Source organism: Mus musculus, chromosome 13 (genome assembly GCF_000001635.26).
Source record: "Mus musculus strain C57BL/6J chromosome 13, GRCm38.p6 C57BL/6J".
Classification (NCBI taxonomy): Eukaryota; Metazoa; Chordata; class Mammalia; order Rodentia; family Muridae; genus Mus; species Mus musculus.
The window spans coordinates 24,814,734-24,842,227 of record NC_000079.6 but is presented as its reverse complement, the minus strand read 5'-3'; the positions used below and the strand labels follow the sequence as shown (position 1 = coordinate 24,842,227).

General features: G+C 43.3%; 2 protein-coding genes across 2 annotated transcripts; one reads left to right on the top strand and one right to left on the bottom strand.

The window, feature by feature from the left end:
- Window positions 1-74: 74 nt before the first annotated feature.
- On the bottom strand, window positions 75-10,569 carry Tdp2 (tyrosyl-DNA phosphodiesterase 2). The gene is made up of 7 exons (NM_019551.2): window positions 10,299-10,569; window positions 10,133-10,218; window positions 6,042-6,212; window positions 5,282-5,373; window positions 3,963-4,081; window positions 1,670-1,840; window positions 75-1,141 (listed from the first exon to the last, which is right to left on the bottom strand). Exons 1-7 carry the CDS (start codon window positions 10,494-10,496, stop codon window positions 866-868), a joined length of 1,113 nt encoding a protein of 370 aa, NP_062424.1. The 5' UTR covers window positions 10,497-10,569; the 3' UTR covers window positions 75-865.
- A 169-nt stretch (window positions 10,570-10,738) lies between these two features.
- On the top strand, window positions 10,739-24,273 carry Acot13 (acyl-CoA thioesterase 13). Its single transcript, NM_025790.2, has 3 exons — window positions 10,739-11,002; window positions 21,329-21,513; window positions 24,037-24,273. Exons 1-3 carry the CDS (start codon window positions 10,922-10,924, stop codon window positions 24,191-24,193), a joined length of 423 nt encoding a protein of 140 aa, NP_080066.1. The 5' UTR covers window positions 10,739-10,921; the 3' UTR covers window positions 24,194-24,273.
- Window positions 24,274-27,494: the final 3,221 nt, after the last annotated feature.

Sequence of the window (27,494 nt, the reverse complement as noted above, 5' to 3'; positions counted from 1 at the left end):
GAAAAGTAACATGCAGGGCTGCTTTCCCAATGGCAGTAGAGCAACAAATCCCACCATGAAGAAAAAAGTCGTAGTCAGTCTACAAATAAAACACTTTATTTACTGTACATTTTTTCTTTACAGAACATTTACAAAAAAAAAAGTATTCTTTATTCACTCTGTGAAGTATTTCCATTTTACCAGTAACAAAACTCAGTTACTTTTCTTCTGAATTTTCTTCTTAGAAAAAAAAAAATAATTCTCACGTTGCTAAGCTGGGTTTAATCATTGCCAAGATGAACTTTGTCAGTTCCCAGCAAATAACTACCACTAATCAGAACAGTAACTGGGAGTCAGTGGAACTGTGACTGACTCATCAGTCACTATATACTATCAGCTGACAAAATTAAGTCTGATATACAACAGCTGTCATCTACTTTACTACGGTTGGTCACGGCTTTTTCACTTACATTTCTGAACTTACAGAATATAAGACAATGCAGTCTCAAGAGTTCAATGGCTTACTTTTTCTCTTAATAAAATGATTTAAAATATATTGGTGCCTAATTCAAACAATAGTTAGCCCTGAGATACGCCCATTACTTGAAATCCTGATGGCAACAATGACTTTGTCACAAGCGGAGAGGTTATGTCCTTTAAACCAAAGCCCACACATTCTGACATAAGCATGCTTTGATTTATTACAAACACCAGTTCTTAATTCTGAGGACACAAGATACAAAGTAAAACGTTAGCTGCTTTTGCTGTAGTAATCATCCAGTTTATTAATTCTTCTGTATTAGACCCAGATGTCCTGAAAGGTTGAGACCTACACAAATTCAGAACTAGTGCTAACAAACGTGTAAAGCTGCAAGTGGGAAGCTTTTCACAATACTACATTCAAGGTGCACAAGAGCCCCCAGTGATCACTCGGAAATCTACCACAGTCCAGTTTTTCCAACCCAACAAGGTCTAAACTTTGAGGAATAAGGTGCCCCTCTTCTGCTCTGAAAAATATTCGATCAAAACGATGCTTATAAGCAGCAGGGATCCTGAGGTTGTTATTTGCTTTCGTATCCCATGTATACTGGCAATGTTTAGGTTTGCCTAAAAATTCCCAGGCATCAAAAACGTTGTCAGGTAAACCACCACATTTGATAACCTGGCAAGAGAAAGAATATTATGAAAGGTTTATATACTTACTCCCTGCCCCCAATTTAAAAGGTGTCTGATATTATCATTTGTAAGTACAGCTTTTGTTGTTGTTTTTCAAGACAGGGTTTCTGTGTATCTGAGCTGTGCTGGAATTCACTCTGTAACTCAGAGATCTGCCTGTCTCCGCCTCCCAAGTGCTGAGATTAAGGCATGGGCCACCACACCCAGCAAGAAAGTATTTTAAAAAGTTGATTTCAACTCAGAAGAGAATTAGATCTTCTTATACACAGGGATGCTACAAATACCCTCAACTTTTAAAATTAGAATTCTTATAATTATTATCTTATTTTAATACTTGTTTATCTAACATATAAGAGGATTTCTCCTAATAGCTTTTGTGCATATTTTAAACAAAAGCTACAACAGTGTTTTCTAACTTGTATTTCAAGTCCATAAGACTTTGGATAAAATGAATCAAAATTAATTTCCATAGCAATACTCTCCCCACAAACATTGAATCAATTCTGTTACTTACTTCTTGATCTCTTAAATTTGTATCTCCTGCAAATATAACCGTGGTTGAATCTGGAGCCTCTTGCATTTTTCCAAGAACAGTTTTTAATTGTCTTATTCGTTCCGCAGAATGTTCTCTGGTGCTCTCCAAATGGGATGTCATAAGGCAAAATTCATTTCCACCCAAACTCACCTAAAACAGAGAAATTACAGTTGAACTGGCCACTGACCACTAATGCTGATAACAGGCTCCAACGCAGATTAATTAACTGGAATGTATTTACTCAACTGAAACCAGTCAGTACTGTTCCTAAATGAAGAGCAGAAGGTGCAACCCACCCCATGATAACTATTTAGACCAAGAACTATCCACAGAATAGCTCTTCTGGGCCCCTTCTCCAGTAGCTCCAGGCCATCAATGGCTCACACCTCTCTAGGATCCAATTCCAAGGTAAACAGATGGCTAGAAAAGGTCCCAAACGAGTAAAAGGACAGCTACTTCCCCATTTCATGAAGCCACGAGTTATTTGCAAACTCAGATAACTCTATTTATTGCTCCAACAATATCCAGGCACAGATACAAGGAAATAATCACTTAACTGAATGAAGTCATTTATCATTTGCAATGAAGATACTAGTATACAGAATGTGCTGCAATGCCTACAGAATCATCTTAATTTGTTCAAACCTATAATCTGGATCCCGCCTACTGCTTAACCTCCAGTCAACACTCCACTACCTCTCCACACTCAGGATGGTGGTTAACACTGTCAAACTTTATAGAATCTAGAATCACCTAGAAGGCAAATCTCTGGGAATATCTAGGGAAATTTGAGATTAGCTTACTTAAGGTGGAAGACCCACCTTAAAATGTTAATGGGCACCAGTGGGAGATGAGGTCCCAAACTAAAAAAAAGGTGGGGGGCGAAGCAAGCTTAACAGCAGAAGTCATCACTTTGCTTTCTGACTGTGGACACAATGTGACTAGCTGCTCCTGCCTTACCCTACAACTATGTGTCAAAATAAACTCTACTTAAGACTGCCTTTGTCAGATACTTTGTCACACTATTAGGAAAATAACTGTTTCTCACACCACCCTGAACATAAGCTCATCCACAGCACAGGTTTACCCTTGCTACAACTTGCAAAGGTTTGTCCTGGGTGCTTCCTTTTCCATGGGGTGGATTCCTGTGCTGAATAAAGGAGACAGGAGAAAGCAAGCTGATTCCTCTAATTCCTGAGTTGGAGGGCAGCCTGGTCTACAGAAGCCCGATAGGATCACACCTCCACTGCCATGCCTTCCCTCAACGGTGAGCTAAAGTACTAGTGTGTTCCTTAGAGCTATCTATGTATGTGCTGTGTTATTTTTCTCACTGATATAACAAATGACTTGACAAATGTTCTCCATAGCCAACTGTTGTCACATACTTAAGAAAACATCTAATCAATTAAGAATTCAACTTTGCATTTTTATTTTGCATTTTTGCATATTTATTTTATATTTTAAAGTCTGCATCTAAAATTCTGAGACCCAAGTTTTCTGGAACTATTTAAAATCTGCATGTGAAGGGCCAGTGAGACGGTTCAGTGGGTAACCACTTGCTTCATAAGCCTGATGGTCTGAAACCAATACACACAACTACAGTGGGAATGAAATCTGACTCCAGACCCCAGACACACACAAATAGGGTTTAGAAAATGTCCCAGTGACACGGCGCAGCAGGTAAGAGCCTCTGCCAAGTAAACCGAGTTTGATCCCTAGAACCTGGATCCCTAGAACCTGTGGTGGAAGGAGTGAACTGAGTCATAGAAGTCCTGACTAACTGATACAGACAGACAGACAGACACAAACACACAAATAAAAATGCCTTTATAAATTTATCTGTGGGCTGGTGAGATGGCTCAGTGGGTAAGAGCACCCGACTGCTCTTCCGAAGGTCCAGAGTTCAAATCCCAGCAACCACATGGTGGCTCACAACCATCCATAACAAGATCTGACTCCCTCTTCTGGTGTGTCTGAAGACAGCTACAGTGTACTTACAACATATAATAAATAAATCTTTAAAATAAATAAATAAATAAATAAATTTATCTGCGCACGCCTTTAATCCCAGCACTCGGGAGGCAGAGGCAGGCGGATTTCTGAGTTCAAGGCCAGCCTGGTCTACAAAGTGAGTTCCAGGACAGCCAGGGCTATACAGAGAAACTCTGTCTCGAAAAACCAAAAAAAAAAAAAAAAAAAAAAAACAAAAAAACTGTAAAGGCAATACCTTCAAAAACCAAACAAACAAAAGACGCCCCAAACTTAAACTTACATTTACGCATAGCAGGTTTCTCATCATTTTGGTATTTGGAAAAGGAATAATCTCCTGACTTTTAAATTTCACTCTTCCTTTCTTCAATAGTATAGCTGTGAAATATCCTTCTTCATTACCTTCAAACATTTGTGGAAAAAAGTATAGGGAAGGAAGTCAATTGACAAAATTGATGGACTGGGTGTTAACTGTATCTTCTACTTCACAAACGACATAATTGTAATAGTTGTGCTTAATTTAAATCTGAGAGAAAAGAGCCTTTCAATTGAACAAAAAGGGGAAATGTTGTAGATTGCCCTGGTACTGTTTATATTTTGATGTTAATTCCACTTTCTCAAGAAGGGCTGCTACAAGCCGGGCGTGGTGGTACACACGCCTTTAATCTCAGCACTCGGGAGGCAGAGGCAGGCGGATTTCTGAGTTCGAGGCCAGCCTGGTCTACAAAGTGAGTGCCAGGACAGCCAGGGCTACACAGAGAAACCCTGTCTCGAGAAAAAGAGAAAAAAAAAAAAAAAAAAGAAGGGCTGGTACAGCCAGGAATGGATCTCATTCTCAGGTAAGTTCATGTAAACCTATCCCCATTTTAACTAGTCAAATAAAGGTTAGAACCCGTGATTGGCCAGTGGAAGGGAAAAGCGGGGCTGGAGGTTTTAGAGAGGCAGAAGAGATGGAGGAGACAAGGAGATAGAGAGAGCAAGACGGAGGAAGAGGAGGTGGAAGGAAGATGGAGCAAAACCACATGGCCTGGAGGAGCCGCAAGTAGCAAGGGATCTCAAAGCTGAGCCCTAGTGTGGTGCTAGGCGTGCAGCTCATAAACATTTTAACTGAATTGTGTGTTCTTTGCACGGATTTATTGGGGTTGGATATTTACCACAACAGAGCACCTTCATTTTACCACAAGCTCCCTCACTATAACAAGGAGCAAATCATTTAAATGGGAGCAAATCTTAAGCCTCTACTTTGAAGTAGGTCAACCAAGTGCTATGTTTCTGTCCCTTATCAGAGTTTAACAAGAGATACAAGTGATGTTTAAGTAAGAACAAATGGTGGATAAGGGCATGCCTCCATATTCAATTTCAGCAAATATACAAATCTAAAATTTTAGAACTTTGTTTTCCTAAAAAGAAATACCCGTTTCAATTATTTTTCCATTTATTGACATTAAGCTGTAAAATAGCTATTAATCTTTTAAGTATCTGGTGTCTTGCTGAGTTTCCTTAAACCCATCTGTGCCCTTTGTAATAGCCTCTCATTTTTTTTTTCTTTATTGATCCATTTTTCAAAGAAAAAGGTAGTTTAGGTAGCAAGAAGAGCATTACCTGTAATAATTGTGTAACTGGCTGCTCTCTTCTTTAGGTAGGCACAGTATGGGGGGATAACTTCCTGTAGAAATACCACATCTGGACTATACCTAATTAAAAAGAGCAATTTACCAAGAGCAGCAAAGCATTCATTTTCAGATACATAGAGAAAATTCCACAATATATACACATAAAACAACTGTTACCTGGACCCCTAGTACTCAGTGCTCACACTGACCTTTATCTAGATATGATTTACTACACCGTGCCATAATGACCAACAGGCTGGGTGTGTAGGTCAGTGACAACACTTGCCTAACAAGGCCAAATTCAACCCCAGCATCCCCCCTACACATCACCCACACACAATATACCACATTGAGCGTTTGCAATCGTTATATATACACCAAGAGATGTATTCAATGCTATGATATCTCTTCAGGTTCTCTTAAAAAGCTGTCCAGTGACAACAGCTCTAGAGAACGTGAGTGCTTTAGTCACAAAGCTCTCCTGAGGCCAAAAACAAAACTTTTAGGAAATTTTCACTTCATAACAATACTTATAAACAAAACTATGTATGTAAAGCTTACAATTCTAGAAAGAATCTCACATAAACCGGTGTTCCAATTCACCAAGACCCTCCCAGATCAACACCTCAGCTCTTAAATATTTACTCAGAAGCTGACCTTAAAGTCAAATTTTCAAGTACACAACTGTTGCGCTGTAGAACCATTAAAACACTTATCAAAGTCCCTACCATGGAAAAGAGAATGCTTACAAAGCTAGGCAGGAACACACCCCTCGAGCCCTCTCGGGCAGATTGCATCCATCTAATCCATCAATATTCCAGGTAATGAAAGAAATAGTGCTGCTATCTTCTAGAGGAGTTCCAGATGGACTGGCTTCTAAAATGGTTGTATCATTTGCATCCTCGTTGGTTAGATCAACACTGGTAAGATCAAAATAAAGGATTAAAAAAAAATTATGAATTGCTTGCTGTAGTTGGGGGTTATGGAGGCAAGAACCCTCACATTTAACACTGGAAGCTGTGGCATACTTGTACTCTCAACACTGGGAGGCCAAGACCAGTAGATACTTGAGGCCTGTTTTACCTTAAATGGTGAGTGCATGGTCCCAGTGAGAGACAGTCTGAAAAAAATCAAGGAGAACTATGCCTGGGGAATCCAAATCGGACCTCTGGCTTCCAAATGTAGAGACTGTTTGAATTTTGTTGTACATGTTTGTCCTCAATTTGAAGATATAAACAAATCACTTCTAATCAGAAAATCCACCTTCTAAATTGTCTACGAAACTCAAAATAATTTTTGGTCCCAACACTTCAGATAACAGATACTTATCCTATATTTTTCTTTGAAGACTCCTAAGACTCTATAGAAAAGGAAAAGTTGGGCTGGAGAGAGCTTGGTGCATCAAGGTGCTTGCTTCCAAGCCTAATGGCCTGAGTTCTATCTCAGAACCCACATGGTAAAAAAGAGCTGCACACTGTCCTGTCTCGCTGTTCTCCTAGAGTTGCTCCTTGTTTCACAATGCGATCCTCCTGCACAATAACCATACAACTACCGCATGACCACAAATAATGGCTTTCTTTGACGTATTCAGCCTCGGGCATCTTGTTAACTTTTGAGTCTTACAATTACTGACTTTCAAAACAGAAAAGCAGTAAAAACAGAACCCCTAACCAACTATGTACCCGAAATTTACAAATACTAGTATTTTCTTGTTTAATTAACAATTATTTACCTTAGTCTATTTCCAAACCACTTACTTCTATTCTTCTCGAAAGGCTTGCTTGCATACATACCATACAACCTGAACCGTCAGCTCCATTACCATCAATATACATATATATATATATATATATATATATATATATATATATATATGTGTGTGTGTGTGTGTGTGTATAAACATATATATATTTTTTAGTCTTCCTCATGAGGCATTTTTGAAGAGTACAGGCTACTTGTTTTATACAATCATTGTTTTATACAATAATTCAGTTAATCTTGATGTTTTCTTACAAGTCTAGGTATGAACTTTGGGACAGGAATGACAGCATTACCAATGCATGGTTAAGGTGTTAACCAAATATCCCCACTGAAAAGTACTGATTTTTCCCATTCTCCTTAGTATTTTGTGGGTTTTAACTATGGAAGCATCTTGTTTATGACTCAACTTTCATCCTGGTTTTACTGCCCGTACTTAACTGAAACATTTCTTTAATAGTTCTCAAGAGATTTTTCTAATTCCTCAAGCCTTAGAAATTTAGCAGTTTAAATTCCCCTACAACAGTAACTAGTCGGGTTGGAGAGATAAGAGTACCAACTGCTCTTCCAGAGGACCTGAGTTCAATTCCCAGCAACCATATGGTGACTCACAACCATCTGTAATAGGATCGGATTCCCTCTTCTGGTGTGTCTGAAGATAGAGACAGTGTACTCATGTACATAAAATAAGTAATTTTTTTTTTTTTAAAAGTTACTTGTCCCACAAACAGCAGATACTTACTTAAATATGGGTTCGTATTTTATTGTGCAGACTACAACCTGTTCTGAAATACCCAAGTATTCCTTGTCACCAATTTTACATTAATCCTATGTTCTCCTGGAACGTTTCCAACATTCTCTGGCTACTCCCTTACTTCCCAGCACTGTAGATTATTCTAAATCCATCTCCTAGCTCACTTACTCCTGCCTAGAATCAGTCATCCTGTTCTTTCTAGTGAAGATTTGAAGCCAAGGTCTTGATGCAAGATAGTTTAGTACCAATTCTAAAGCAAAATATGAAATGTAAACACCCTCTTTGAAACAAGGTCTCGAAATGTATACCTGCAAGGCTCAAACTTACAAGCTTATAAAGTAGGAACTTTAGCAAGTATATATCCAGACTGCCTGCCCTAGGACTCAATACTTTGGCTAAGCTGGCCTCAAACCTTTGGCAATCCTGCCTCAGCTTCCCAAGTAACATAAGCTACCACATCTGGCTAAAAATCATCTGTATGTATAAAAGTATTTTTAAAGAGAACCAAAAACTATGTTTAATGCCAAGTTCCTTTTGGAACTTCACCCATCTCAGAAAGCTTTCTTTTCTAACATTCAATATTATACTTTTTCTGCAGCCTTACCAAAGAGAAAAGGCTAAGCAATTTCAGAACATTATCTGATCTTAGGCCCTTCATTTTTAACTAAAAACATTTGAGACAGAAGAGATCACTTTAGGAGTACTTGGTCTTTCAGAGGACTTGGGTTCAAGTCCTAGAACTGCAGCATGCATAGCTCATAACTAACCCCAGTTTCAAGGGTTCTTATGCCCTCTTCTGGGGCTGGGCAGTGGGCACACGCCTTTAATCCCAGCACTTGGGAGGCAGAGGCAGACGGATTTCTGAGTTCAAGGCCAGCCTGGTCTACAGAGTGAGTTCCAGGACAAGCCAGGGCTATATAAAGAAACCCTGCCTCCAACCAGACCAGAGTTGTTGTCTAACCTACACACAAGTAACTGGAGGAGGTGGGGAGGGGGTACTGGATAGGTGGACTCCACTCTTTATTTATTTATAACCTCTGGAGTGTGCAGACCCAACATTTTCTAAACAACTTCCCACGTAATTTTCAGCACAGCTGTTTTATGATGATTGCCCGTCTCTTCTGACACAGACAACTCCCATGTAAGACACTCTGGAAAGAACAGTGGCCAATTCGTGTACAAGGCCCAGTACGGCACCTTAGTTTTATTCTGCAAACTGTAGAACAACAACAATGAAAATCGGAGGCAGGGCATTGAGACAACAGGAACAGCATACACTAAAAACAAATATTAAACCTGGCTGGTATGGTTTTTAGTTCCCACAGGCTGAGGCAAGATTGCTAGGAGCTCAATGCCGGCCTGAACTACACACAAACTTGTGCCAAACTAATCAAACTTGAAACAAACCTGTCTCAAAAGAAAAACTATCGTTCTTTGGCAAGAGGAGAGCAGATAAACTATGCAGAAACAAGGAGACTTACAGGTTACCATTCTTCAGGAGAAAATCTCTACCTCTGTTTTTTTTCTAATCTTCAGTTTACATATCACCAATATTTCAGGTCAGTAAGTGTATTTCAGTAGCCAGGGTTTCACAAACCTTTAATCCCAGTACTGGGCCAATGGAAGGCAAGCCTTGACCACAAAGGAGTTCCAAGTCAGCCTGGACATATATGGCTCAAATAAAAAGTTCGGGTAGGGAGTGCTGGAATCAGATGCAATGCTAGCAAAAGGGAGGCTGGAAGAGAGCTGGAGGTCAGGATTATTGCAAGCCTCTGTCTCGAAAAAGAACAAATAACGGTAACATTAAACAAAAATTCCATCCCAGTGTGGTGGTGGGCACTCTAAATCCAGCCCATTCGATTCTGAGGCAGGTAGATCTGTGTTTGAGGCCAACCTAGTCTACACACCAAGCTCAGGCCAGCCAGGGATAAAGGGTGAGGTTCTGCCTCAAAATACATAAAATAATCTTCAGGTTTAAGAAATAAGATAAAATAAAATAAAATAAATCACGTTGGAAGCCAGTTCTAGTATGTGCCTTCAACGTGCCAGCACTGAGAGGGCAGAAGCAAGCTGATCTGAGTTCGAGGCCAGCTTGGTTCAAATAACGACGAGTTCCAGGCCAGCCAAGCGCTACACAGTGAGACTCGTCCCAAAACAACAAAGACAAGTCCCGCTGGGAAGTGACCCTGCATCCTCGGAAGCATTCCCTGAGATTTCCAGCTCTGGGGCGCCGGCCGCCCTTTTCCAGGTCCCGGTCCTCGGACGCCCAAGCCCAGCAGGCGGTCCCTCCCCGCCCTCGGCGAGCAGCCCGCGACCCCCGTCGCTTACTAGGCCTCGGACTTGAAGGACGTGGGAGGCTGGCGCGGCCACCCTTGGTCGTTCTCTGGCAGCTCGAAGTAGGCGCTCAGGGCTTTCTGAAAAGCAAAGGCACAAGGCTGCAGGGCGCGCCCCGCCTCCCGGGGGAGAGCGGCGGAAGCGAGAGACGCGAACTGACCTGCGTCTGCCAGTCGTTCTCCCGCAGGACGCTGGGGACCATCGTGGGGTCGCATCCCCCCACCAACGCAAAGCCCAGGCACTGAAGCCGCCGCCTCTTCACCCGGTCCTCCTCCGCCTGTGCTGCTTCGGGCGCCGACGCCGCCCGCCCTGCCGGCCCTGCGGGCTCCGCCGCATCGGAACTGCTGCCAGACGCCATCGCCGCAGGGTCCCCTCAAAACACCCGCTCTTCACGCTGCTTCCCGCGCGACTGATCGCGAACGCCGGAACCTGCGCAGGCGCGCAGCGTGCAAGCGCGTCCGCGTCAACCTTCCGGCAAGAAGACCGCCCTCTCTGGTCCCCGTCCGCGGCCAGCGAGGCGCAGATGGGGAGGGGGAGGGGGAGGGGAGGGGAAGGAGGGGCCGAGGAGGCCTGAAGGTTGCGCGTGCGCGCTGGGGCGCTAAAGAGTGAAGGTAACCCGTGATCATCTAGGACCAGGGCGACCGGGGCGCGCGATCCTTTCTCCCGAGCACGACGCGACAGCGGCCGGGCTTGCAGACTTGACCTTCCACACCCTTGTCCTCTCACAAACGTCTCTTCCAGAGTTCATTCTCGCAGAGCCCAGACTCTTGCTTTGCGTCCACGATGAGCAGCATGACCCAGAACCTACGAGAAGTAATGAAGGTTATGTTCAAAGTTCCCGGTTTTGATAGAGTTTTGGAAAAGGTATATTTATTGTAGGCGAAGTATCTGGTGAAGGGGACGAACCTAGTAAAACACCTTAGTGGCCTCGCAAACGCAGGGGAAGTGCGTGGCGTGGATTCTCATCGAAACGTAAATAAGCATGTTTGGTTTTTTGTTTTTTGTTTTTTTTTTAACCAGCAAACTGTTGGAGTGTGTGGAGAAAAAATGTCAGCGTACCATTTAAGGGACGCTGGAGCCTGCAGGGCTAGTATATAGGAATTGTTTCTTAAGAGTCAAGGAGGTTTGAGGTACGGAAGTGAATGCGAGAACCACCTGTACGTGTGTTGTATTTCTTGCTTTTGAGACTAGGTCTTTGTAACTAGGTCTATGTAACTATGTAACGTTTGTTGGCTGAGAACCCTTGTAGTCCAGGCTGGCCTGGGAGTCTACAGAGTTAACCAGGACCAGTGCCTGCACCCTGCCATTCCACATGAACTAACGTAGACTACTGTTTTCCAGACTTTATAGACATTGTGTTCTATAGGAAGCAATCCTTAATAAATATCCGTAGCAGAAGTCCAGTGCGTGGTATTGTCAGAGTAGAAAGACACTTAACCTTAGAACTTGCTGCAGACTTTTTAATAAATGTTTTAATGCACGCATGTCTATTTTTCTGATTAAGAAAAAATACTTGGAAATTTAAAAAGAATTTGGGCATGAAATATAAATTTTGGTCAACAACAGGCATTTGAAATCTTTTTCCTGAACACGCCCCCTCTTAGAATTTTTTAACTATGTTCATAAAGTGTCAAAAAAATAGGAAATAACCCTTAGGTAAATATATTTAATGTTTTCCAATAGGAAATATTTCAAAACTAAGGACAGCATTTGACAGTGACTTTTAGAAAGATAATATTACCTAAAAAGAATTTTAATGATTTAAGAGGAAATTTTAATTCTTTAAAAACAACCAAAAACAACTTTATGAGGACTGGGATGTAGTTAATCCAAGCTTGCAGGTGGGAGCCCGTCATTGACAGGGTTGCAGGTGGGCACCTGTCGTTGACAGGGTTCCATAGCCACTTCTCCGTAAGCTTTCCTCACCCTCCTGGGTATTAGAATATTTTGTAACGTATTTATTTGGTTTTATTTATTTATTTATTTTCTATTATTTATTTAAGTTCTATCCAGAACTTGACATGTAGACCAGGTCATCCTGGATCTCACAGAGATTGATCAGCCTCTGCTACTTGAGTATTGGGATGAATAGTATGTGCCACAGCATCTGACTGTTTTTTTGTGAGGTAATTTTGACATTGGTTTGATTGCCTTTGAGTAACTAATTAAAATTCTCATACCTACGTTCAGCTTGGTACCTGCCTGTAATTCCAGGCTAAGGGAGGCTGATGCAGGCTAGCTTGTAAGCTAGTTACATAAACAAATCCCTCAAAAAAAAAAAAAAGTGATTTTTTTTTTAAAACACTTAATAGTTGAAAATTAGCATAAATCTCACATTTGTAGTATGGCTAGCCACACTGCACAAGTTTATTATTTATAGGTAGCAGCTAGTGGCTGTTAAACTACATGGGGTCGATAATATAATAATAGTTATTGTGTGATTGATAACTTATGACAGACAGATAAGAGGTTGTTTTGGTTTTTTTTTTCTTTTTTTTTCTTTTTTTTTTTATTACGTATTTTCTTCAATTACATTTCCAATGCTATCCCAAAAGTCCCCCCCCCACACACACACAAGAGGTTGTTTTATGTGGGATGAGAAGCTAAGACTAAAGTATATATTTTTGTATAATGGCATGTATATGTGTATGTGTGGGTTTTGTGATTTCCTTTTTTTTTTTTTTTTTTTTTGTTTTGTTTTTCGAGACAGGGTTTCTCTGTATAGCCCTGGCTGTCCTGGAACTCACTCTGTAGACCAGGCTGGCCTCGAACTCAGAAATCCTCCTGCCTCTGCCTCCCGAGTGCTGGGATTAAAGGCATGCGCCACCACCGCCCGGCTGTTTTGTTTTTTGAGACAGGATCCTGACTGGTCTGAAACTTGTATTGACTTTCCATGCCTCTGTCTCCCGAGTGCTGGTATTACTCATGTGGTGTATTCTGTCACCAATGATTCATAAAAGATTGCTATACTTGCTAATTCTGCAAGGACTTCAACATCCTGGTCGAGTCTCATTTTCATAAGACAATACAAAACACCTAACTCTTCACTTTCCAATTTTTTGTGCTCATGTGGCTCGGCTGGTAGAATGCTTGCCTGGCACGCACAAACCCCTGGTTTCCATCTCTAGCATCACAGAAAAGCAGATGTGGTAACACGCACCTGTAATGTAACCAGCAACATTCAGGGAAGGAGACAGATCAGAAGTTCAAAATCATCCTCAAGTTCATACCTAGTTCAAGGCCAACCTGAATTATATAAGAGACATTGTCTCAAAAGAAAAAGAAAAAAGAAATTATGTCTGCATGATACATGTTTTCCTACAGTGTAACTTTCCCTGGGGAGAAATGAACTAACATCTGTTCACCCCAGGTAGGGTAGCAACAGTAAGCCTGCTAACACAGTGACCTCGTGAGTGTTTTAGAGTACACAGCACTCGGAGGCAGCTGCATCACTGAAAAGCCCACCCCTCCACGAGTGGGAACTCAGTATTGCTGCATCTCTGAAGCGCCCTACTTGCAGAGGCAGGCCAGCTAGCAGGAAACTGTCGTCCCTCCATGCTTGCAAATTTGGTTTGCTTCCAAAAGGGAATCTTTCAAATTGTCTTATTGGCAATTTGAATTATTATTGGGCAGCCTTGGAAATCCAGTCACGAGGGCACACAGTTTGCACCTCATGTTAGGAGAACTCAGGCACACTACCACATCCTGGTGAGTGAACCTGAGCTTTAGAATGCATTCAAGCCAGAGCCTGCAAAAGAGCTTCCAGCCAGCTGCAGGACAGAACTCCGAGGCCCTGCTTTCTTTTTAGAAAGATTGTTCCATTTTGTAGATACACTATACTTTATTCAAATGCCCTCTTTATAGGAACACTTGAATATAAAGAATACTGGAATACACTTAAGTGCTTGTTTATAACTTTCAAGGTTCTGCAAGGAAGGCAGGAGACCTCGTAAGGGCCAGCAGTGCCTCCCTAGATTCCTGCCACAGGCTTGGGTATTTATTTTCACCAGCCTTCTCTGGCTGCCTCCTTTGGAGTCCTATCCAAAGACACATTTACAGTAATTCATAGATTCTAGTTGGCCTTTTCAATTCTAGAATTGAGCACTACTTATATAAAGCTGCACATTTTTTGAGAATTTTTTTTGTATGTTGATTATTCTTTGAGAACTTCAAATGGAATGTATTTGAATGGACTCACTCCGTAGTCCTCTCAGATGCACTCGCTGCTGCCTCCCAGTGTGATGTCCTCCTTTTGCTTTTTGTTTTATTTTGTTTTGGATCGGTTTTATCAATTCAGAGTTTTTCTGTGTAACAGCCCCTAGTATCCTGGAACTCACTTTGTAGATCAGGCCTGCCACAAACTCACAGAGATCTGCCTGCCCCCGACTCCCGCATGTTAGGATTAAAGGCTTCTGCTACCGGGCCTGGCTGCCTTTTTGGTCTTCTTTTGAAACTTTAGTCTTGGCTGCACTGGAGCTCCCTGAGGAGATCAGGCTGTAGGCTGACTTTGAACTCCGAGATCCTTCCGTCTCTGGCTCCCAAGTGCTGAAATGAAAGACATGCAGCACCACACCCTCCTTTTTTCTTCTTCTTCTTCTTTTTAAAATAACCCAGTAAGTCCAGTTTGTGCTGTCGTGAGTGTGGGGCATGGGGCCATGTGCTAGAGTGTAGCTGGAGGGTGCCCTCCCTCAGAAGTGGTCACCTCTCAGCAACTCTTCAGCTGGGGTGGAGACTCGTGAGCCACTTCCCTTTGGGCTGCAATGCTGACCACTTTGATTCTGTGAAGCCCTTATTCTGGTACCCACCTTGATTCTGTGAAGCCCTTATTTTGGTACCCACCGCTGCTGAGTTCATGAAGGCACTGACTCTGTCTTGTGAGGAAGACACTTGTACTTTAGAGACTATTTTTTAACCACAGTTTTAATGGAATAAGAGACAGAGATGTTCCGGCATCTAGCGAGTAGAGACTAGAAGTGGTGCTCACTAACCTACAGTGCCCACTTTACACCCCAGTGTCCCCATCATGAAGAATTACCCAGTCCACACGGCAGCAGGACTGAGGTGGAGGAATCTTGGTTTAGGCTGTTCTGTTAATTAAATACTTTGCTTTGAGTCCAAACTGGTTACATTGCTAACCTGTCTTTTCTAAATATATCCTGTGTCCTTATACCCTGGACTTAGAATTCCTTGTTCATCTTGAGGCATCTCATATGTTGGCACATGAGAGAATGTAGCTCTCCCCTGAATCTCTGGCTAATGATTATTATCTAAGGACTTGGGGCTGTTACACAGTGGTAAAGTATGCACATGAGGCCCTGGGTTCAATTCCATTATTAACAAATAACTGATTCTTTATATTATCTTTCATCAGCTGGTATGTCATCCCTGGAACATCTTAGTATTTTATGAATGAAGGTTGACTCTCTAGTTGTTTAAATCTGACACTAGAGACTTTTTAAGGCAAGCAATACTTTATTTAAGTTTCCAAAGTTGTTATTTTGCAAGGGTTTGTGTGTATGAATGTGTAGTTGTGAGTGCAGGTGCCCATGGAGGCCGCAAAAGGTATTGGATCCCCGGGAGCTGGAGTTACAGACAATTGTGAGGCTTCTGACATGGGTATTGGGAACTGAACTCTTAACTTTGGGAAGAACAATGCACATTCTTACCAGCTGAGCCATCTCTCCAGCCCTGTACTTGAAATGTTTGAGATAGGGTGTCACTCCCGAATCCTGGCTCTGAACTTACTTGCTCCGTAGCTGAGGATGACCTTGAATTCTTGATCAGCCTGCCTCCACCTCCAGATGCCAGGAATCACCGTGCCTAGCGCGTCTGAAGTCAGTGAATCCAGCGTTGATGTGATTAGGCAGATCACTGGGAAAGTAAAGGAAGAAAGAGGGCTGTGCTTGTCACTTAAACAAGGCTATTTGTGATAGCATTTGAGGTTAGATAGGGAGGGGTCAGGAATAGTGTAACACTGTGAGTCCTTTATATTTAACCCATATGAGTATATAAGGTGCTGGCTGGTAAGAGACGACACACTGAAGGCCACATAGAAAGAAACAGGAGATTGTGTGTGCGTGTGCAAAACGTAGAGTTTTTTTTCTTTTGAGACATAGGTCTTACTGCATAGCCCAGGCTGGCTGTGAACTCACAATTCCACCTGCCACTGCCCCTTGAGATTAATAATATTCACAACACAGCCCTGCCGAAATGATGTTTTTAATAAACTGAAGAGTCCAGTGTGTCAGAGGTGGCTTAGTTCATGCCAACCTCCTGAAGTCATTCACCTCCTGGCATCATGGGAATGGAACAGACTTGGCTTCAAGCCGAGGCAGGAAATTTGTTACAAGCCCAGCCAGCCCAGCCTGGGCTATATAGTGAAAACCTGTCTCTAAATAAATACAAAACCAAGCAAACGCACTACGAGACACTGAGTTAAAGTGAGCTAAGCTCTCTAGAGGAAAACCAGTCACTTGCTTTGCTTTTGTCATCTTAGCCAGAGCAACGTTCCAGACTCAAGGAGAACTTGTTTGTTTCTCAAGACACTTTGTCTATGTAGCCCTGGCTTTCATGGAACTCACTGGGTAGACCAGGCTCTCCTGGAACTCTGCCTGCCTGCCTCTGCTTCCCAAGTGTTGGAATTAAAGAGGAAAGGGAACCTCCAAGGACTAAACTAAAGTTTAAAGAGCTGGTATGATTTAGAAAGATAAAGCCAACCTGCAGTTGTCCTCTGTGTCAGCAGGCGCTCAGGCACACGCATACAAGCAAATGAGTAGATGTACCTTTTAAAGAACAAACCTCCAGGAACTTTTGGTGTCCACATGGCTCTCATGTTTCTGGACCTGGCTGGCTTTTTCCTGTCTTCACTAACTGGCCTTTATAAGAATTTCAGGTATCATTTTCCTGTAAGCCTTTCCTAATCCCTCATAAGAACAGGGCTTTGAAAGTGAGGTACGTACATTAAAACAAGAAAATAAAGGCTTCCTTTATTTTAAAAGTATCTACTTCAACAAACCTGTATCAGACTAGTCGTGGTGGCGCACACCTACGGTCTCAACAATCAGGAGGCTGAAGAAGATGATCTAGACTTTGAAGGCAGCCTGAGCTGCACACGCAGTAAGACCACCTCTAAAGGAAAAGGGAGCAGGCAGGCAGAGAGGCAGACTTCCATCATGCTGTCAACAGTCACCTTGCGCTGCTACTTCATATGCCTGACTTCGGACTGAGCTCTGCAAAAGCAGGCATTAAATGTCCCTCATGTGGCTGGGACTGGTGTCACATCTGGAAGGGAGACAAGAAGATCAGGAGCTGAAGGTCATCCCAGCACTGATGACATGAGACTTAATCTCCAAACAAAAAGGAAACTCATTCCTTTTGCCCTGCCAATCCTTGACTTAAAGACTCATGTTGAGTGTAGCTCACTGATAGAATACCTGGCCAGCATACATAGTAAGGCCCTGGCCTACATTCGGGACCTCCCTGCTGTGTAGCATTGGTTTGTGAGAATATCCCGTGGCTGGACTCTTTATTGTAATACAGACAGGCAACGCTGACATTTTCCTGTTTATTTACCTGTGGCATAAAACACAGCATTGTTTGAGGTGGCTCGTTTCATTTCCGTTTTTTCCTTTTCATGGTCTTTGTAGTATGAAGTACATTTAGAAGCTACATAGTCTCTGATTTTTAAGCCAATGATTGGAATCGGGAATAATAGAGTGTGCCTATAATCCCAACACAGGGTGGAGGCTGGGGTGTGTGGGGAGGGGTTTCTCAGAGTCAGCCTGGACTGTAGGAGACCCTGTCTCAAAAATTAAAATATTGACAATAGGAGGTGTTTGTATATGCTTGACCCAGGGAGTGGCACTATTAGGAGGTGTGGTCTTGTTGGAATAGGTGTGTCACTGTGAGTGTGGGCCTGAGACCTTCATCCTAGTTGCCAGGAAGTCAGTCTTTCACTAGCAGCCTTCAGATGAAGGTGTAGCTCTGCCTGCACCATGCCTGCCTAGATGCTGCCAGGCTCCCACCTTGACAATGGACTGAACCTCTGAACCTGTAAGCCAGCCCCAATTAAATGTTGTCCTTTCTAAGACTTGCCTTGGTCATGGTGTCTGTCTACAGCAGGAAAACCCTAAGACAGGAGGTACACATGAAGGTGACAAGCCTCGAGCAATGTCCCAGTTCTATCACACATGAGGTGACCCTGAAGTGAACCACTGAGTAGATCAGCAAAATGGAAGTTATCTACGTAGCATTTGATAATTATACATCACATAGTTGACATTTTTGTCAAGCTACATGTGCTACGGAGGCCCCATAAGTTTGATACTAGAGGTGAAAATTTCCTGCAGTCCAGTGAATACATAGTTGAAGAAATAAGAGAAGAAAACTGCAGAAAAAGAACCCCTAAGTCGGGAGGCAGAGGCAGGTGGATTTCTGAGTTCGAGGCCAGCCTGGTCTACAAAGTGAGTTCCAGGACAGCCAGGGCTATACAGAGAAACCCTGTCTTGAAAAAAACAAAAACAAAACAAACAAACAAAAAACAACCAAACCCCTGAGGAAATTCACAGTAAAGCAATAGAAGAGTTTACAGCTCTCAGCAGGTCCTTAAAAAGAGAAAATGAGGGTGCTGAGGAATTGTAGCTCAGTTGGTGCAATGCCTGGCATGCACAGAACCCAGGGTTTAGTCCCCAGTACTGTGTATGCCGGGCAACTGGGCATGGTGGGCACATCTGTCATCCCAGCACTTAGAAGGTAGAGGCAAGATCAGAAAGAAGTTAGAGGTCATTACAAATTTTGTCTGGGAAAACCAAAAAAGTGTTCTCAATAGTGAAAGATTTTGATAGAGGAATGTTCACCGTGTGTGACCTGCTTGCAAGCACGTGTGATATGGGGAAAGGAAGAGGGAGGGAACAGCCTGTTCGTGGGAGCACGTACGTGCAGTTCCTGGAGCAGGCGATGGTGGAGGGAAACACGCTGTGCCTGCCACCATAGACAGACCTCTGAAAGAGCTTCCGAAGGAACACTGCTTCCGACCTGGTGTCTCCTGGGTGATGCTCTCCATTGTACGTTAGAAATCGGAGAGGACCTGCAAGCAGTGATCTGACTTGGCTGAATTCTATGATTTCACTTCTATTTTCTGTTTAAATGGGATTCTGATTTAAGCTTACTAATACTTGATGAATGATGAAACGTGTCCCCAGCCAGTTTAAGCTGTTTTGAAACTATTCAATGATTCATGTAGAAAATTACCCTGCTTATATAAAAACTGGAAAACACCCAACCTAAATCTTTTTATAGGCGTTTAGAAGATGACAGATTCTGGAGGTCGGTTAATAGAAAGGTCCAAAGAGCCAGGCCTGGTGATGCAGGCCTGTGATGCTATCATTCGGGAGGCTGAGGCAAGAGGACAGTACGTTTAAAGCTAACTAGGACTACAAGGCTCTGTCTCAACACAAATCAAATAAATATTCAAGAAGTCATTAGGAGGGGCTAGAGGGATGGCTTAGCTGTTGAGAGCACTTGTCACTCTTGCAAAGGACCTGGGTTCAGTTCCCATTTCCACGTAGTGGCTCCCAACCATCCATAACCCAGTTGCAGGGGATTTTCTGACTAAGTGGGCACGAAACATACTCATGATGTACACACACACACACACACACACACACAGACATTCAATTACAAAAACAGTAACTATTTATTTTTATGTTTTGTGTTGTGTGTTTTCTTATGGAGGCGCCACTGGAGACCAGAAGACTCTTCTGAAACTGGCGTTGCAGGAGGTTGTGCGCTGCTGTGTGGGTGCTAGGAATGAAACTTGGGGCCTCTGCAAGACTATCAAGTTTCTTTTTCTTTTTTTTAAAGATTTATTTATTTAATATATATAAGTACACTGTAGCTGTCTTTAGACACTCCAGAAGAGGGAGTCAGATCTTGTTACAGATGGTTGTGAGCCGCCATGTGGTTGCTGGGATTTGAACTCGGGACCTCCGGAAGAGCAGTTGGTGTTCTTAACCACTGAGACATCTCTCCAGCCTGAGTATCAAGTTTCTTAACTGCTGAATCACTTTTCTGCCCACTGATCTGAACTCTGCAAAGTGAGGAGTAACAAAAAACAAAAACAAAAACAAAAACAAAAAAAAAAACTTTTTTTTTCTCTCTCTCTCTCTAAAAACCATTGGTGTCCCTGGCATCCGGCATCCGGCATCCAGCCTCCAGCTGCATGCTAGGCCCAGAACCCAAAACCAGCACTCCAGCTCTCCTCAGGCAGGAATCTGAGGGTGTACACTACTGTCACACGTTATTCTGAAAGTTGGACTCTGTCAGAGGTTGAGCTAGAAAATAAGCTGTTCTAATCCAAAAGAATAAGTAAATAAAAATAAAAGCGATTTACACAAATGCTAATTTCTACCATTAACCAACAAGTTAAATGGACTTCTCTGCCCACCTTTTTAGGCAGATTATTTTTCTACAAATGACTTTATAAAGACAATATGTCAGAGCTGGACACACTTACAGGCAAAACACACACACACACACAACACACACACATGCACGCACTTTTATTTAAAGACAAATGGGCTGGAGAGACAGCTCTGTGGTTCAAACCATACCACGCTTGCTGAAGACCTGACTTTGGTTCCTAGCACCCAGGTTAGGTAGTTGGCTTACAATTGTTTGTAACTCCATCTCCAGACAATCTTACACCTTGTTCTGTGCTCAGAACCTACATGCCATGTGCATATACTTACAGACCCACACATAGAAGTGTAATTTAAAATAAAATACATACTTTTTTAAAAAAAGGATTTTTTTTTTTATGAGTACATTGTAGCTCAGACACACCAGAAGAGGGCATCAGATCCCATTACCGATGGTTGTGAGCCACCATGTGGTTGCTGGGAGTTGAACTCAGGACCTTTGGAAGAGCAGTCAGTGCTCTTAACTGCTAAGCCATCTCTCCAGCACCTAAAATACATACTTTAAAGAGATCATGGTTGTAGCGCACCCCCCCCCCCACCCAAGCCTTGACTCAGCAAGTCCTCCTCCCTTGCGCCCATGCTAGAATCACATGTGTTCCTCTGTACCAAGCTTCCAGCTTCGAGATCACTCTTGCCCTGCTGTTTGTATCTGAGCTGTTCTAATACCACAGAATTAATGTTGTGTTCGTTTCCTTTCCCATTGAATACTTAGGTGACGCTTGTCTCGGCTGCTCCTGAGAAACTAATCTGTGAGATGAAGGTGGAAGAGCAGCATACTAATAAACTGGGCACGCTCCATGGAGGCTTGACAGCAACCTTAGTGGACAGCATCTCGACCATGGCTCTAATGTGCACAGAAAGAGGAGCACCCGGAGTCAGTGTGGACATGAACATAACGTATGTATCCAGAGGCCATCCCGGATAATTTCTTAAAAACAAACAAACCAACAAACAAAAAAAACAAACCCCAGTATTCATTTCAGATAACTTATACTATATTGTTTAGGGAATAATGACAAGAGTCTACATTTTGGGGACAGGTGTCCCTTTTTGTCGACTACCTTCAATCCACAGTTGTTTAAACTCAAGATTTTTTTTTTTTAATTTTTTACTTTTTGGTTTTTTGAGACAGGGTTTCTCTGGGTAGCCCTGGCTGTCCTGGAACTCACTCTGTAGACCAGGCTGGCCTGGAACTCAGAAATTTGCCTGCCTCTGCCTCCCAAGTGCTGGGATTAAAGGCATGCGTCACTACGCCCAGCCTTAAACTCACAATTTATAACTTTGATATAGTCCTTAAAAGTATCACTTGTAAGTACATTCCTTTGATTTCAGGAGAAACAGGCAAATCTCTGGGTTCAAGGACATCCTTGTCCAAAAAGTGAGTTCCAGGATAGCCAAAGCTACACAGAGAAATCCTGTCTCCAGAAACAAAACCAAAAGGTATCACTTGAGCCAGGTATGGTCAGACAGACCTTTGGACCCTGCACTTGGGAGGCAGAGGCAAGTGGAACTCTGAAGTCCATTCAGGCCGATTGGTTTCAAAACAAAAAAACAACAACACTGAAAACAAAGGTATTAGCAAGATGTGCTGCTATAACCCCAACCAACACTTGGTAGAGACAGGAGGATCAGAGGAGTTCAAAGCCAGCCTCTGCTATATGAAACTCCTTGTTCCCCACTCCTATCCTCCGCCACCCCCCAAGAAAAGCATGAATGACATTTGGAGGAAACTTATTGGCCATTTTCTGTATATCACCAAAATCTTGCAACAAGGTGAGCACAGGTACCAGGAAGGCATCCTGACTCTCTCCTATGACTGCTTATAATGACACAGCAGTGTGTGCTCTAGACCCCGGCCTGTCACTATTGGAAAATGTCTGTAGAAGCCACTTCTCCAAAATGGAAAATTTGAGTTCCATGGCTAGGCATGGTGGCTCATATCTGTAATCCCAGCCCTTGGGAAGCTGAAGCAAGAGAATCTTTAGTCCACGCTTAGCCTAGGCTACAAAGCAAGACCCAGTTTCCAAAGACAAACACAAGAAACTAGCACCTTGTCAGTTTCTCTTAAACCCGGGGAATAAGCGGAGTTCAGTAAGCAAATCACAGGACAAAATGTGGAAGACAAGATGGACAGAAAAGAGACTGCGCTGAGCCATATCCAGTGGGCGTTATTTTACCTTGTGTGGTAAACAAGCCCAACTGGTGATAGTTTTACATGAAGGCTCTTATAAATGGGCAGAAGTGGTGGAGAGATAGCTCAGTGGTTAAGATCTTAGTGGTTCTTGTAGAGGACCTGAATTTGGTTCCCAATACCCACATCAAATAGACTGCCAGTAACTCCAGTCCAGAGAGACCTGACACCTCTGGCCTCCTTGGACACTCATATGCACATATCCACATGGGGTACACGCATAACGAAAATAAGATGGGGCTGGAGAGATGGGTTGGTGGACAAGCATCAGAAACAACTTGTGGGGCTAGAGAGCTGATTGAGTGGGTAAGTGCGCTTGCTGCCAAACCTGCTGACATGCGATTGAACCCTGGAACTCACGTAGTAGGAGGAAAAAAAATCCCCACAACTCACATAATGGAAGGAGAAAACTGACATTGTCAAGTTTCCTGCTGACCTTCACTCAAACACCATGATGTGCACGAGCACACACACAAAATAAATGCAAATGTAATAATTAAGAAGCCCTACAATTGCTTGTGAAGTGAATCTTGACTTGCATGTTGACCTGAACATTTATGGGTTTGGTGTATCTAGACGGGTGTATCTACACCATCCTCATGCATACAGGGCAGCTGTATACGCTCTTTATTTCTGATGGCTAAAAACTTCATTCTCACTTCACCTTCTTGTAGTTTCTTCTATGAGTATGTATCAGAGTACATGTGTGTATACCAACCACATACATCCAGGGACCAGAGGCTGGAAGAATCGACAGATCCCCCGGAATTGGAGTTGCAGAGGGTTGTGGGCTGCCATTGTGGGTGCTGGGAATTGAACATGGGTCTTCTAGAGCAGCCAGTCCTCTTAGCTTCTGGGACATCTCTCCAGTCCACTCCTTGTAGTTCTTCTGTCATTTTGGAGTTGAATAAAGTATGCTGATAAGCTATAGACATCCAGATACTTCCCTTAGGAAGCTAAGCAGATTAAATGAAAGCTAGAGGTAAGTGTTCAGTGGTTTCAAATATGAAATAGGAAACTTTTTAAAAAGGCATGGAAATCCCATTTTTATGTGAAAAGAAACCCATGGATAAATGAAGGATGGGTCAGGTAGAGCCCCATGCAGCCCAGCCGTTTGAATCTGGTACCAAAATTATTTGTAGGTTGCTACACAGGAAAGCTGGTAGGACTGTCACAATCTTTCAACAGTTCCTTACCACTAACTATACTTAAACCTGTTTTCTCTCAAGGTACATGTCACCTGCTAAGATAGGAGAAGAAATAGTGATCACAGCACACATTCTGAAGCAAGGAAAGACACTTGCATTTGCCTCAGTGGATCTGACCAACAAGACCACAGGAAAATTAATAGCACAAGGCAGACACACAAAACACCTGGGGAACTGAGAACAGCGGGAAGACCCGAAGAAGCCCAACAATGCCAAGTATGGTTTGTGAACAACTTTCTGAAATAAATTATCAAAACCAGAAGTAGCTAAGGAAGTATTTTCTTTGGAGGGGGGAAAAAAAACCCTAAGAAACCAAAATGAAACTAATATGAAAGTTAGGGAGGGGGTTGTTTCTTCTGAAACAGAAGTCTGACTGTTCAGGAATTATGTAGACCAGGCTGGCCTGGAACTCAGAGAGCTGCCTTCCTCTGTCTGTCTCTGAGTGCTGGAACTAAAGGCATGCACCACAACACATGTATAGGTGGGTGTATCTTTTTCTTTTGAAGCATCTTGTTTAGGTGACGTGCCTGATGATTGGATGAAGTAGTTCTCGGCTCAGAGTTTTGAGTTTTGGTTTTTGAGCCTGGCTTTATAGCACCAGGATGGCCTTGAGCTCAGTCTTCTGCCCCAGCCTCCTGAGTGTTGGGATTATAGGGAGGAACCACCTTTGTGCCTGGCTAGTTTGCTTTGGGTTGTATAGGTTTGGGGTTTTGTTTTGTTTTGTTTTTTGATTTATTCAAATTCCACACCATGCACCCCAGTCCTGTTCATCTCCCCATCCCCTCTTCACCCTTGCAGTCTCCCAACCAAAATAAAACACACATATACACAAACCAACAAAGCATAGAAAACATTGTGTGGAAGCTGCCGTATGTCAGTGTGTCCCACAATACATTCCTTCCTCTGTCCACACATCGCCTGCAAATGTTCATTGCAATGAGTCATTGAGATCTCTGGCTTCTGTGACACCATCAATATTAGATCCTCGTCTGGACTCCCCCCATATATCCTGTTGTTGCCATGCCATGGAGATGCTGCAGCTTTGGATCAACAAGACTGGCGCTTTCACACCTCCCAACCATTTGAAGATGATACAGCTTTTTGGGTGGGTCAATTCAGAGTCCTGGATCTAGGCCTAGATGGTAGCTGAGCTGGTCGGCTCTCCCTTACCCACCCACCAGGGCAAACTCTATAGTACTGCTCTGGCTAGGCCACCCAAATGGTGCCGTCTACAGGAGGCAGTCAGCTCTCCCACTCTCATGTAATATGGGCCTGTTCACCTTCACTCATGCCTCCAGAGCCAGCTCCACTGTGCTGCCCAGACAAGAGGTGGGGCCCACTAGCCCAAATGCTGCAGACTGTGAGGGGCTGGGCCAGCTCTCTGGCTCTCACACCCTGAGGGCCGGCCTACCAGAGCCTCTGTCATCAGGACCAGCTCCATTATGTTGCCCAGGTGAGGTGCTGGGCCTGCTCTCCCAGTGCTAAGGCCAGTGATAGGGTAGGGCTAGGTCTCCTGCTCTCATGACCTCAGGGCACTCACCCACCCCACCTCACTACTGATGAATGGTGGGGGCCAGCTCTCCAGTGCTCTCCCTGTCAGGGGAAGCTTACCCTCCCACCCCACCCCCACACCAGGGCCAGCTCTACAGCTAGCAGGGAGCAGGGCCAGCTCACTACTCTCATAACCCTAGGACCAGGTCTGTGGACTGCTGCAGGTAGTGCCAGTGACAATATAGCAGATGAGTGGGTAGAGCAGCTCTTCCTCACTTTTGCCCCCAGGGGTGGCTCTCCTGTCCTCCATCCCCCCCCCCCCCCACTCCCAACCAGTGTCAGGTTTGCTGCGCTGTACAGGCAAGGTGAAGGGTCCATTCTCCAGTATTGCAGCTGGTTAGAGGCAGGGATAGCTCATGACCCTCTGGGCAGCTTTCCCAACTGCCTGAGGTGGTGAGGGTGGGGAGTTCAGTGTTTATATAACAGGGTAAAGCAAAGAAGCTAGAAGAACCACTGTAAGGTTACTGTGAAACCAAAGTTTGGTATTCAAGGAGCAGCATAAACTGCTAGATGTCAGTCACTACTACAGGCTGGCTAGGATATAAACCTCAGAAACGCCTTGCAGGTGTAAAGGACATTACGTTTCCAGGATATTTTTTGGAGGGGCCACTTCTTCAGATAGCTGCCTTCTTCACATAGGGAAAGGCCTCCCTGAGACTCCACCTCCAAAAACCATTACCTAGGGGCCCAAGAGTTTAGGAGACAAAGGCATCCCAACATAGAAATAAGCAATCCTTAGTGACATTTTAGGTCTTTCTCAGCTCTAAAATAGTGCCATTATTTTCCACTTCTTTTGAGACAAGATTATCAAACTTCCAAATGGATAAACCACAGCCATACTAGGAAATTTAAAAGCCTGGGACAGATGGTACAAAATTTTGAAGCAAAGCCCCTGACCCTAGAAATATCATTCTCTGCTGATTTAGTAGGTCTGGACCTGACATCTTTTGTATAGAAGGAACATTTATCATGAGCCCCTACTGAAAAGTTAGAAGGCGGGCGTGGTGGCACACGCTTTTAATCCCAGCATTCAGGAGGCAGACAGGTGGATTTCTGAGTTCAAGGCCAGCCTGGTCTACAAAGTTTGAGTTCCAGGACAGCCAGGGCTATACAGAGAAACCCTATCTCAAAAAAACAAATAAAAAAGTTAGCATATTAGTGCATTTCTCAAAATCTAAAGAGTTGGGACTCTTACTTTCTTTGCAGTGAACATCAAAACTAGAGTGGAAAGACAGAAAGCAGCTTTCGGTAGACTGAAACACCCTAAGTAAAAAGCTGTCTGAGGTAGCAGATCTATACTCTTCAGTTGGGGACAAACAGGAAACCTAGATCTTGAGCTCTACTCCTTCCAACAAAAGGACCTGTATACTCCTTGCAGGAGCTGCTTCCAGTACTGAAGGACTGGATACAGGCAAGTTTGGATTTATCTGTGATAGTGCTTCAGAAAGTCTTATGGCCACATCATGAGACATGGGACAAGGCTCACAGAATGCTGAGAAACATTTGAGGGGTAATTTGGAAAATCTGCTTTGCAACCAAGACTGGCTGGGGCTAGAGACAATGTAACAAGAGCATCAGGGGCTCTTCCAGCCCCCTACAGCTCAACAGGTAACCAGCCCCAGGGGTCACCTCCTCTGGCCTCCAGAGGCATTGTATGCATGGGATACAGATACACATGGGGTGCAACAGCTAGACACACACAGGCTGAAACATTTTTCAAGCGGTTGGCTTGGCTTGGCACTAAGATTCATTCTAATTCAAGGGAGAAAAGGAGGGAACAGCATTTTTATACTGTTTGTCATCAGTCACTAACAGTGAGTTCATAGGGCAGAAACCAAAGTTAGTTTTAAGATGGCATTTGCTTTTGGATAGTAACCTGAAGGGTACAAAGTCAATCTAAGCTTGGACAAACTCCAAATTTCTTGAGC

What these genes read in the sequence shown, in the direction of transcription:
- Acot13 (NM_025790.2), top strand. Translation starts at nt 10,922, where the DNA reads ATGAGCAGCATGACCCAGAACCTACGAGAAGTAATGAAGGTTATGTTC. An exon ending in TTGATAGAGTTTTGGAAAAG is followed by an intron (nt 11,003 to 21,328) that starts GTATATTTATTG and finishes TTGAATACTTAG; the next exon opens with GTGACGCTTGTCTCGGCTGC. An exon ending in AGTGTGGACATGAACATAAC is followed by an intron (nt 21,514 to 24,036) that starts GTATGTATCCAG and finishes TTTTCTCTCAAG; the next exon opens with GTACATGTCACCTGCTAAGA.
- Tdp2 (NM_019551.2), bottom strand. Translation starts at nt 10,496, where the DNA reads ATGGCGTCTGGCAGCAGTTCCGATGCGGCGGAGCCCGCAGGGCCGGCA. An exon ending in AGAACGACTGGCAGACGCAG is followed by an intron (nt 10,219 to 10,298) that starts GTCAGTTCGCGT and finishes TTTGCTTTTCAG; the next exon opens with AAAGCCCTGAGCGCCTACTT. An exon ending in CAGTTACACAATTATTACAG is followed by an intron (nt 4,082 to 5,281) that starts GTAATGCTCTTC and finishes AAATGTTTGAAG; the next exon opens with GTAATGAAGAAGGATATTTC.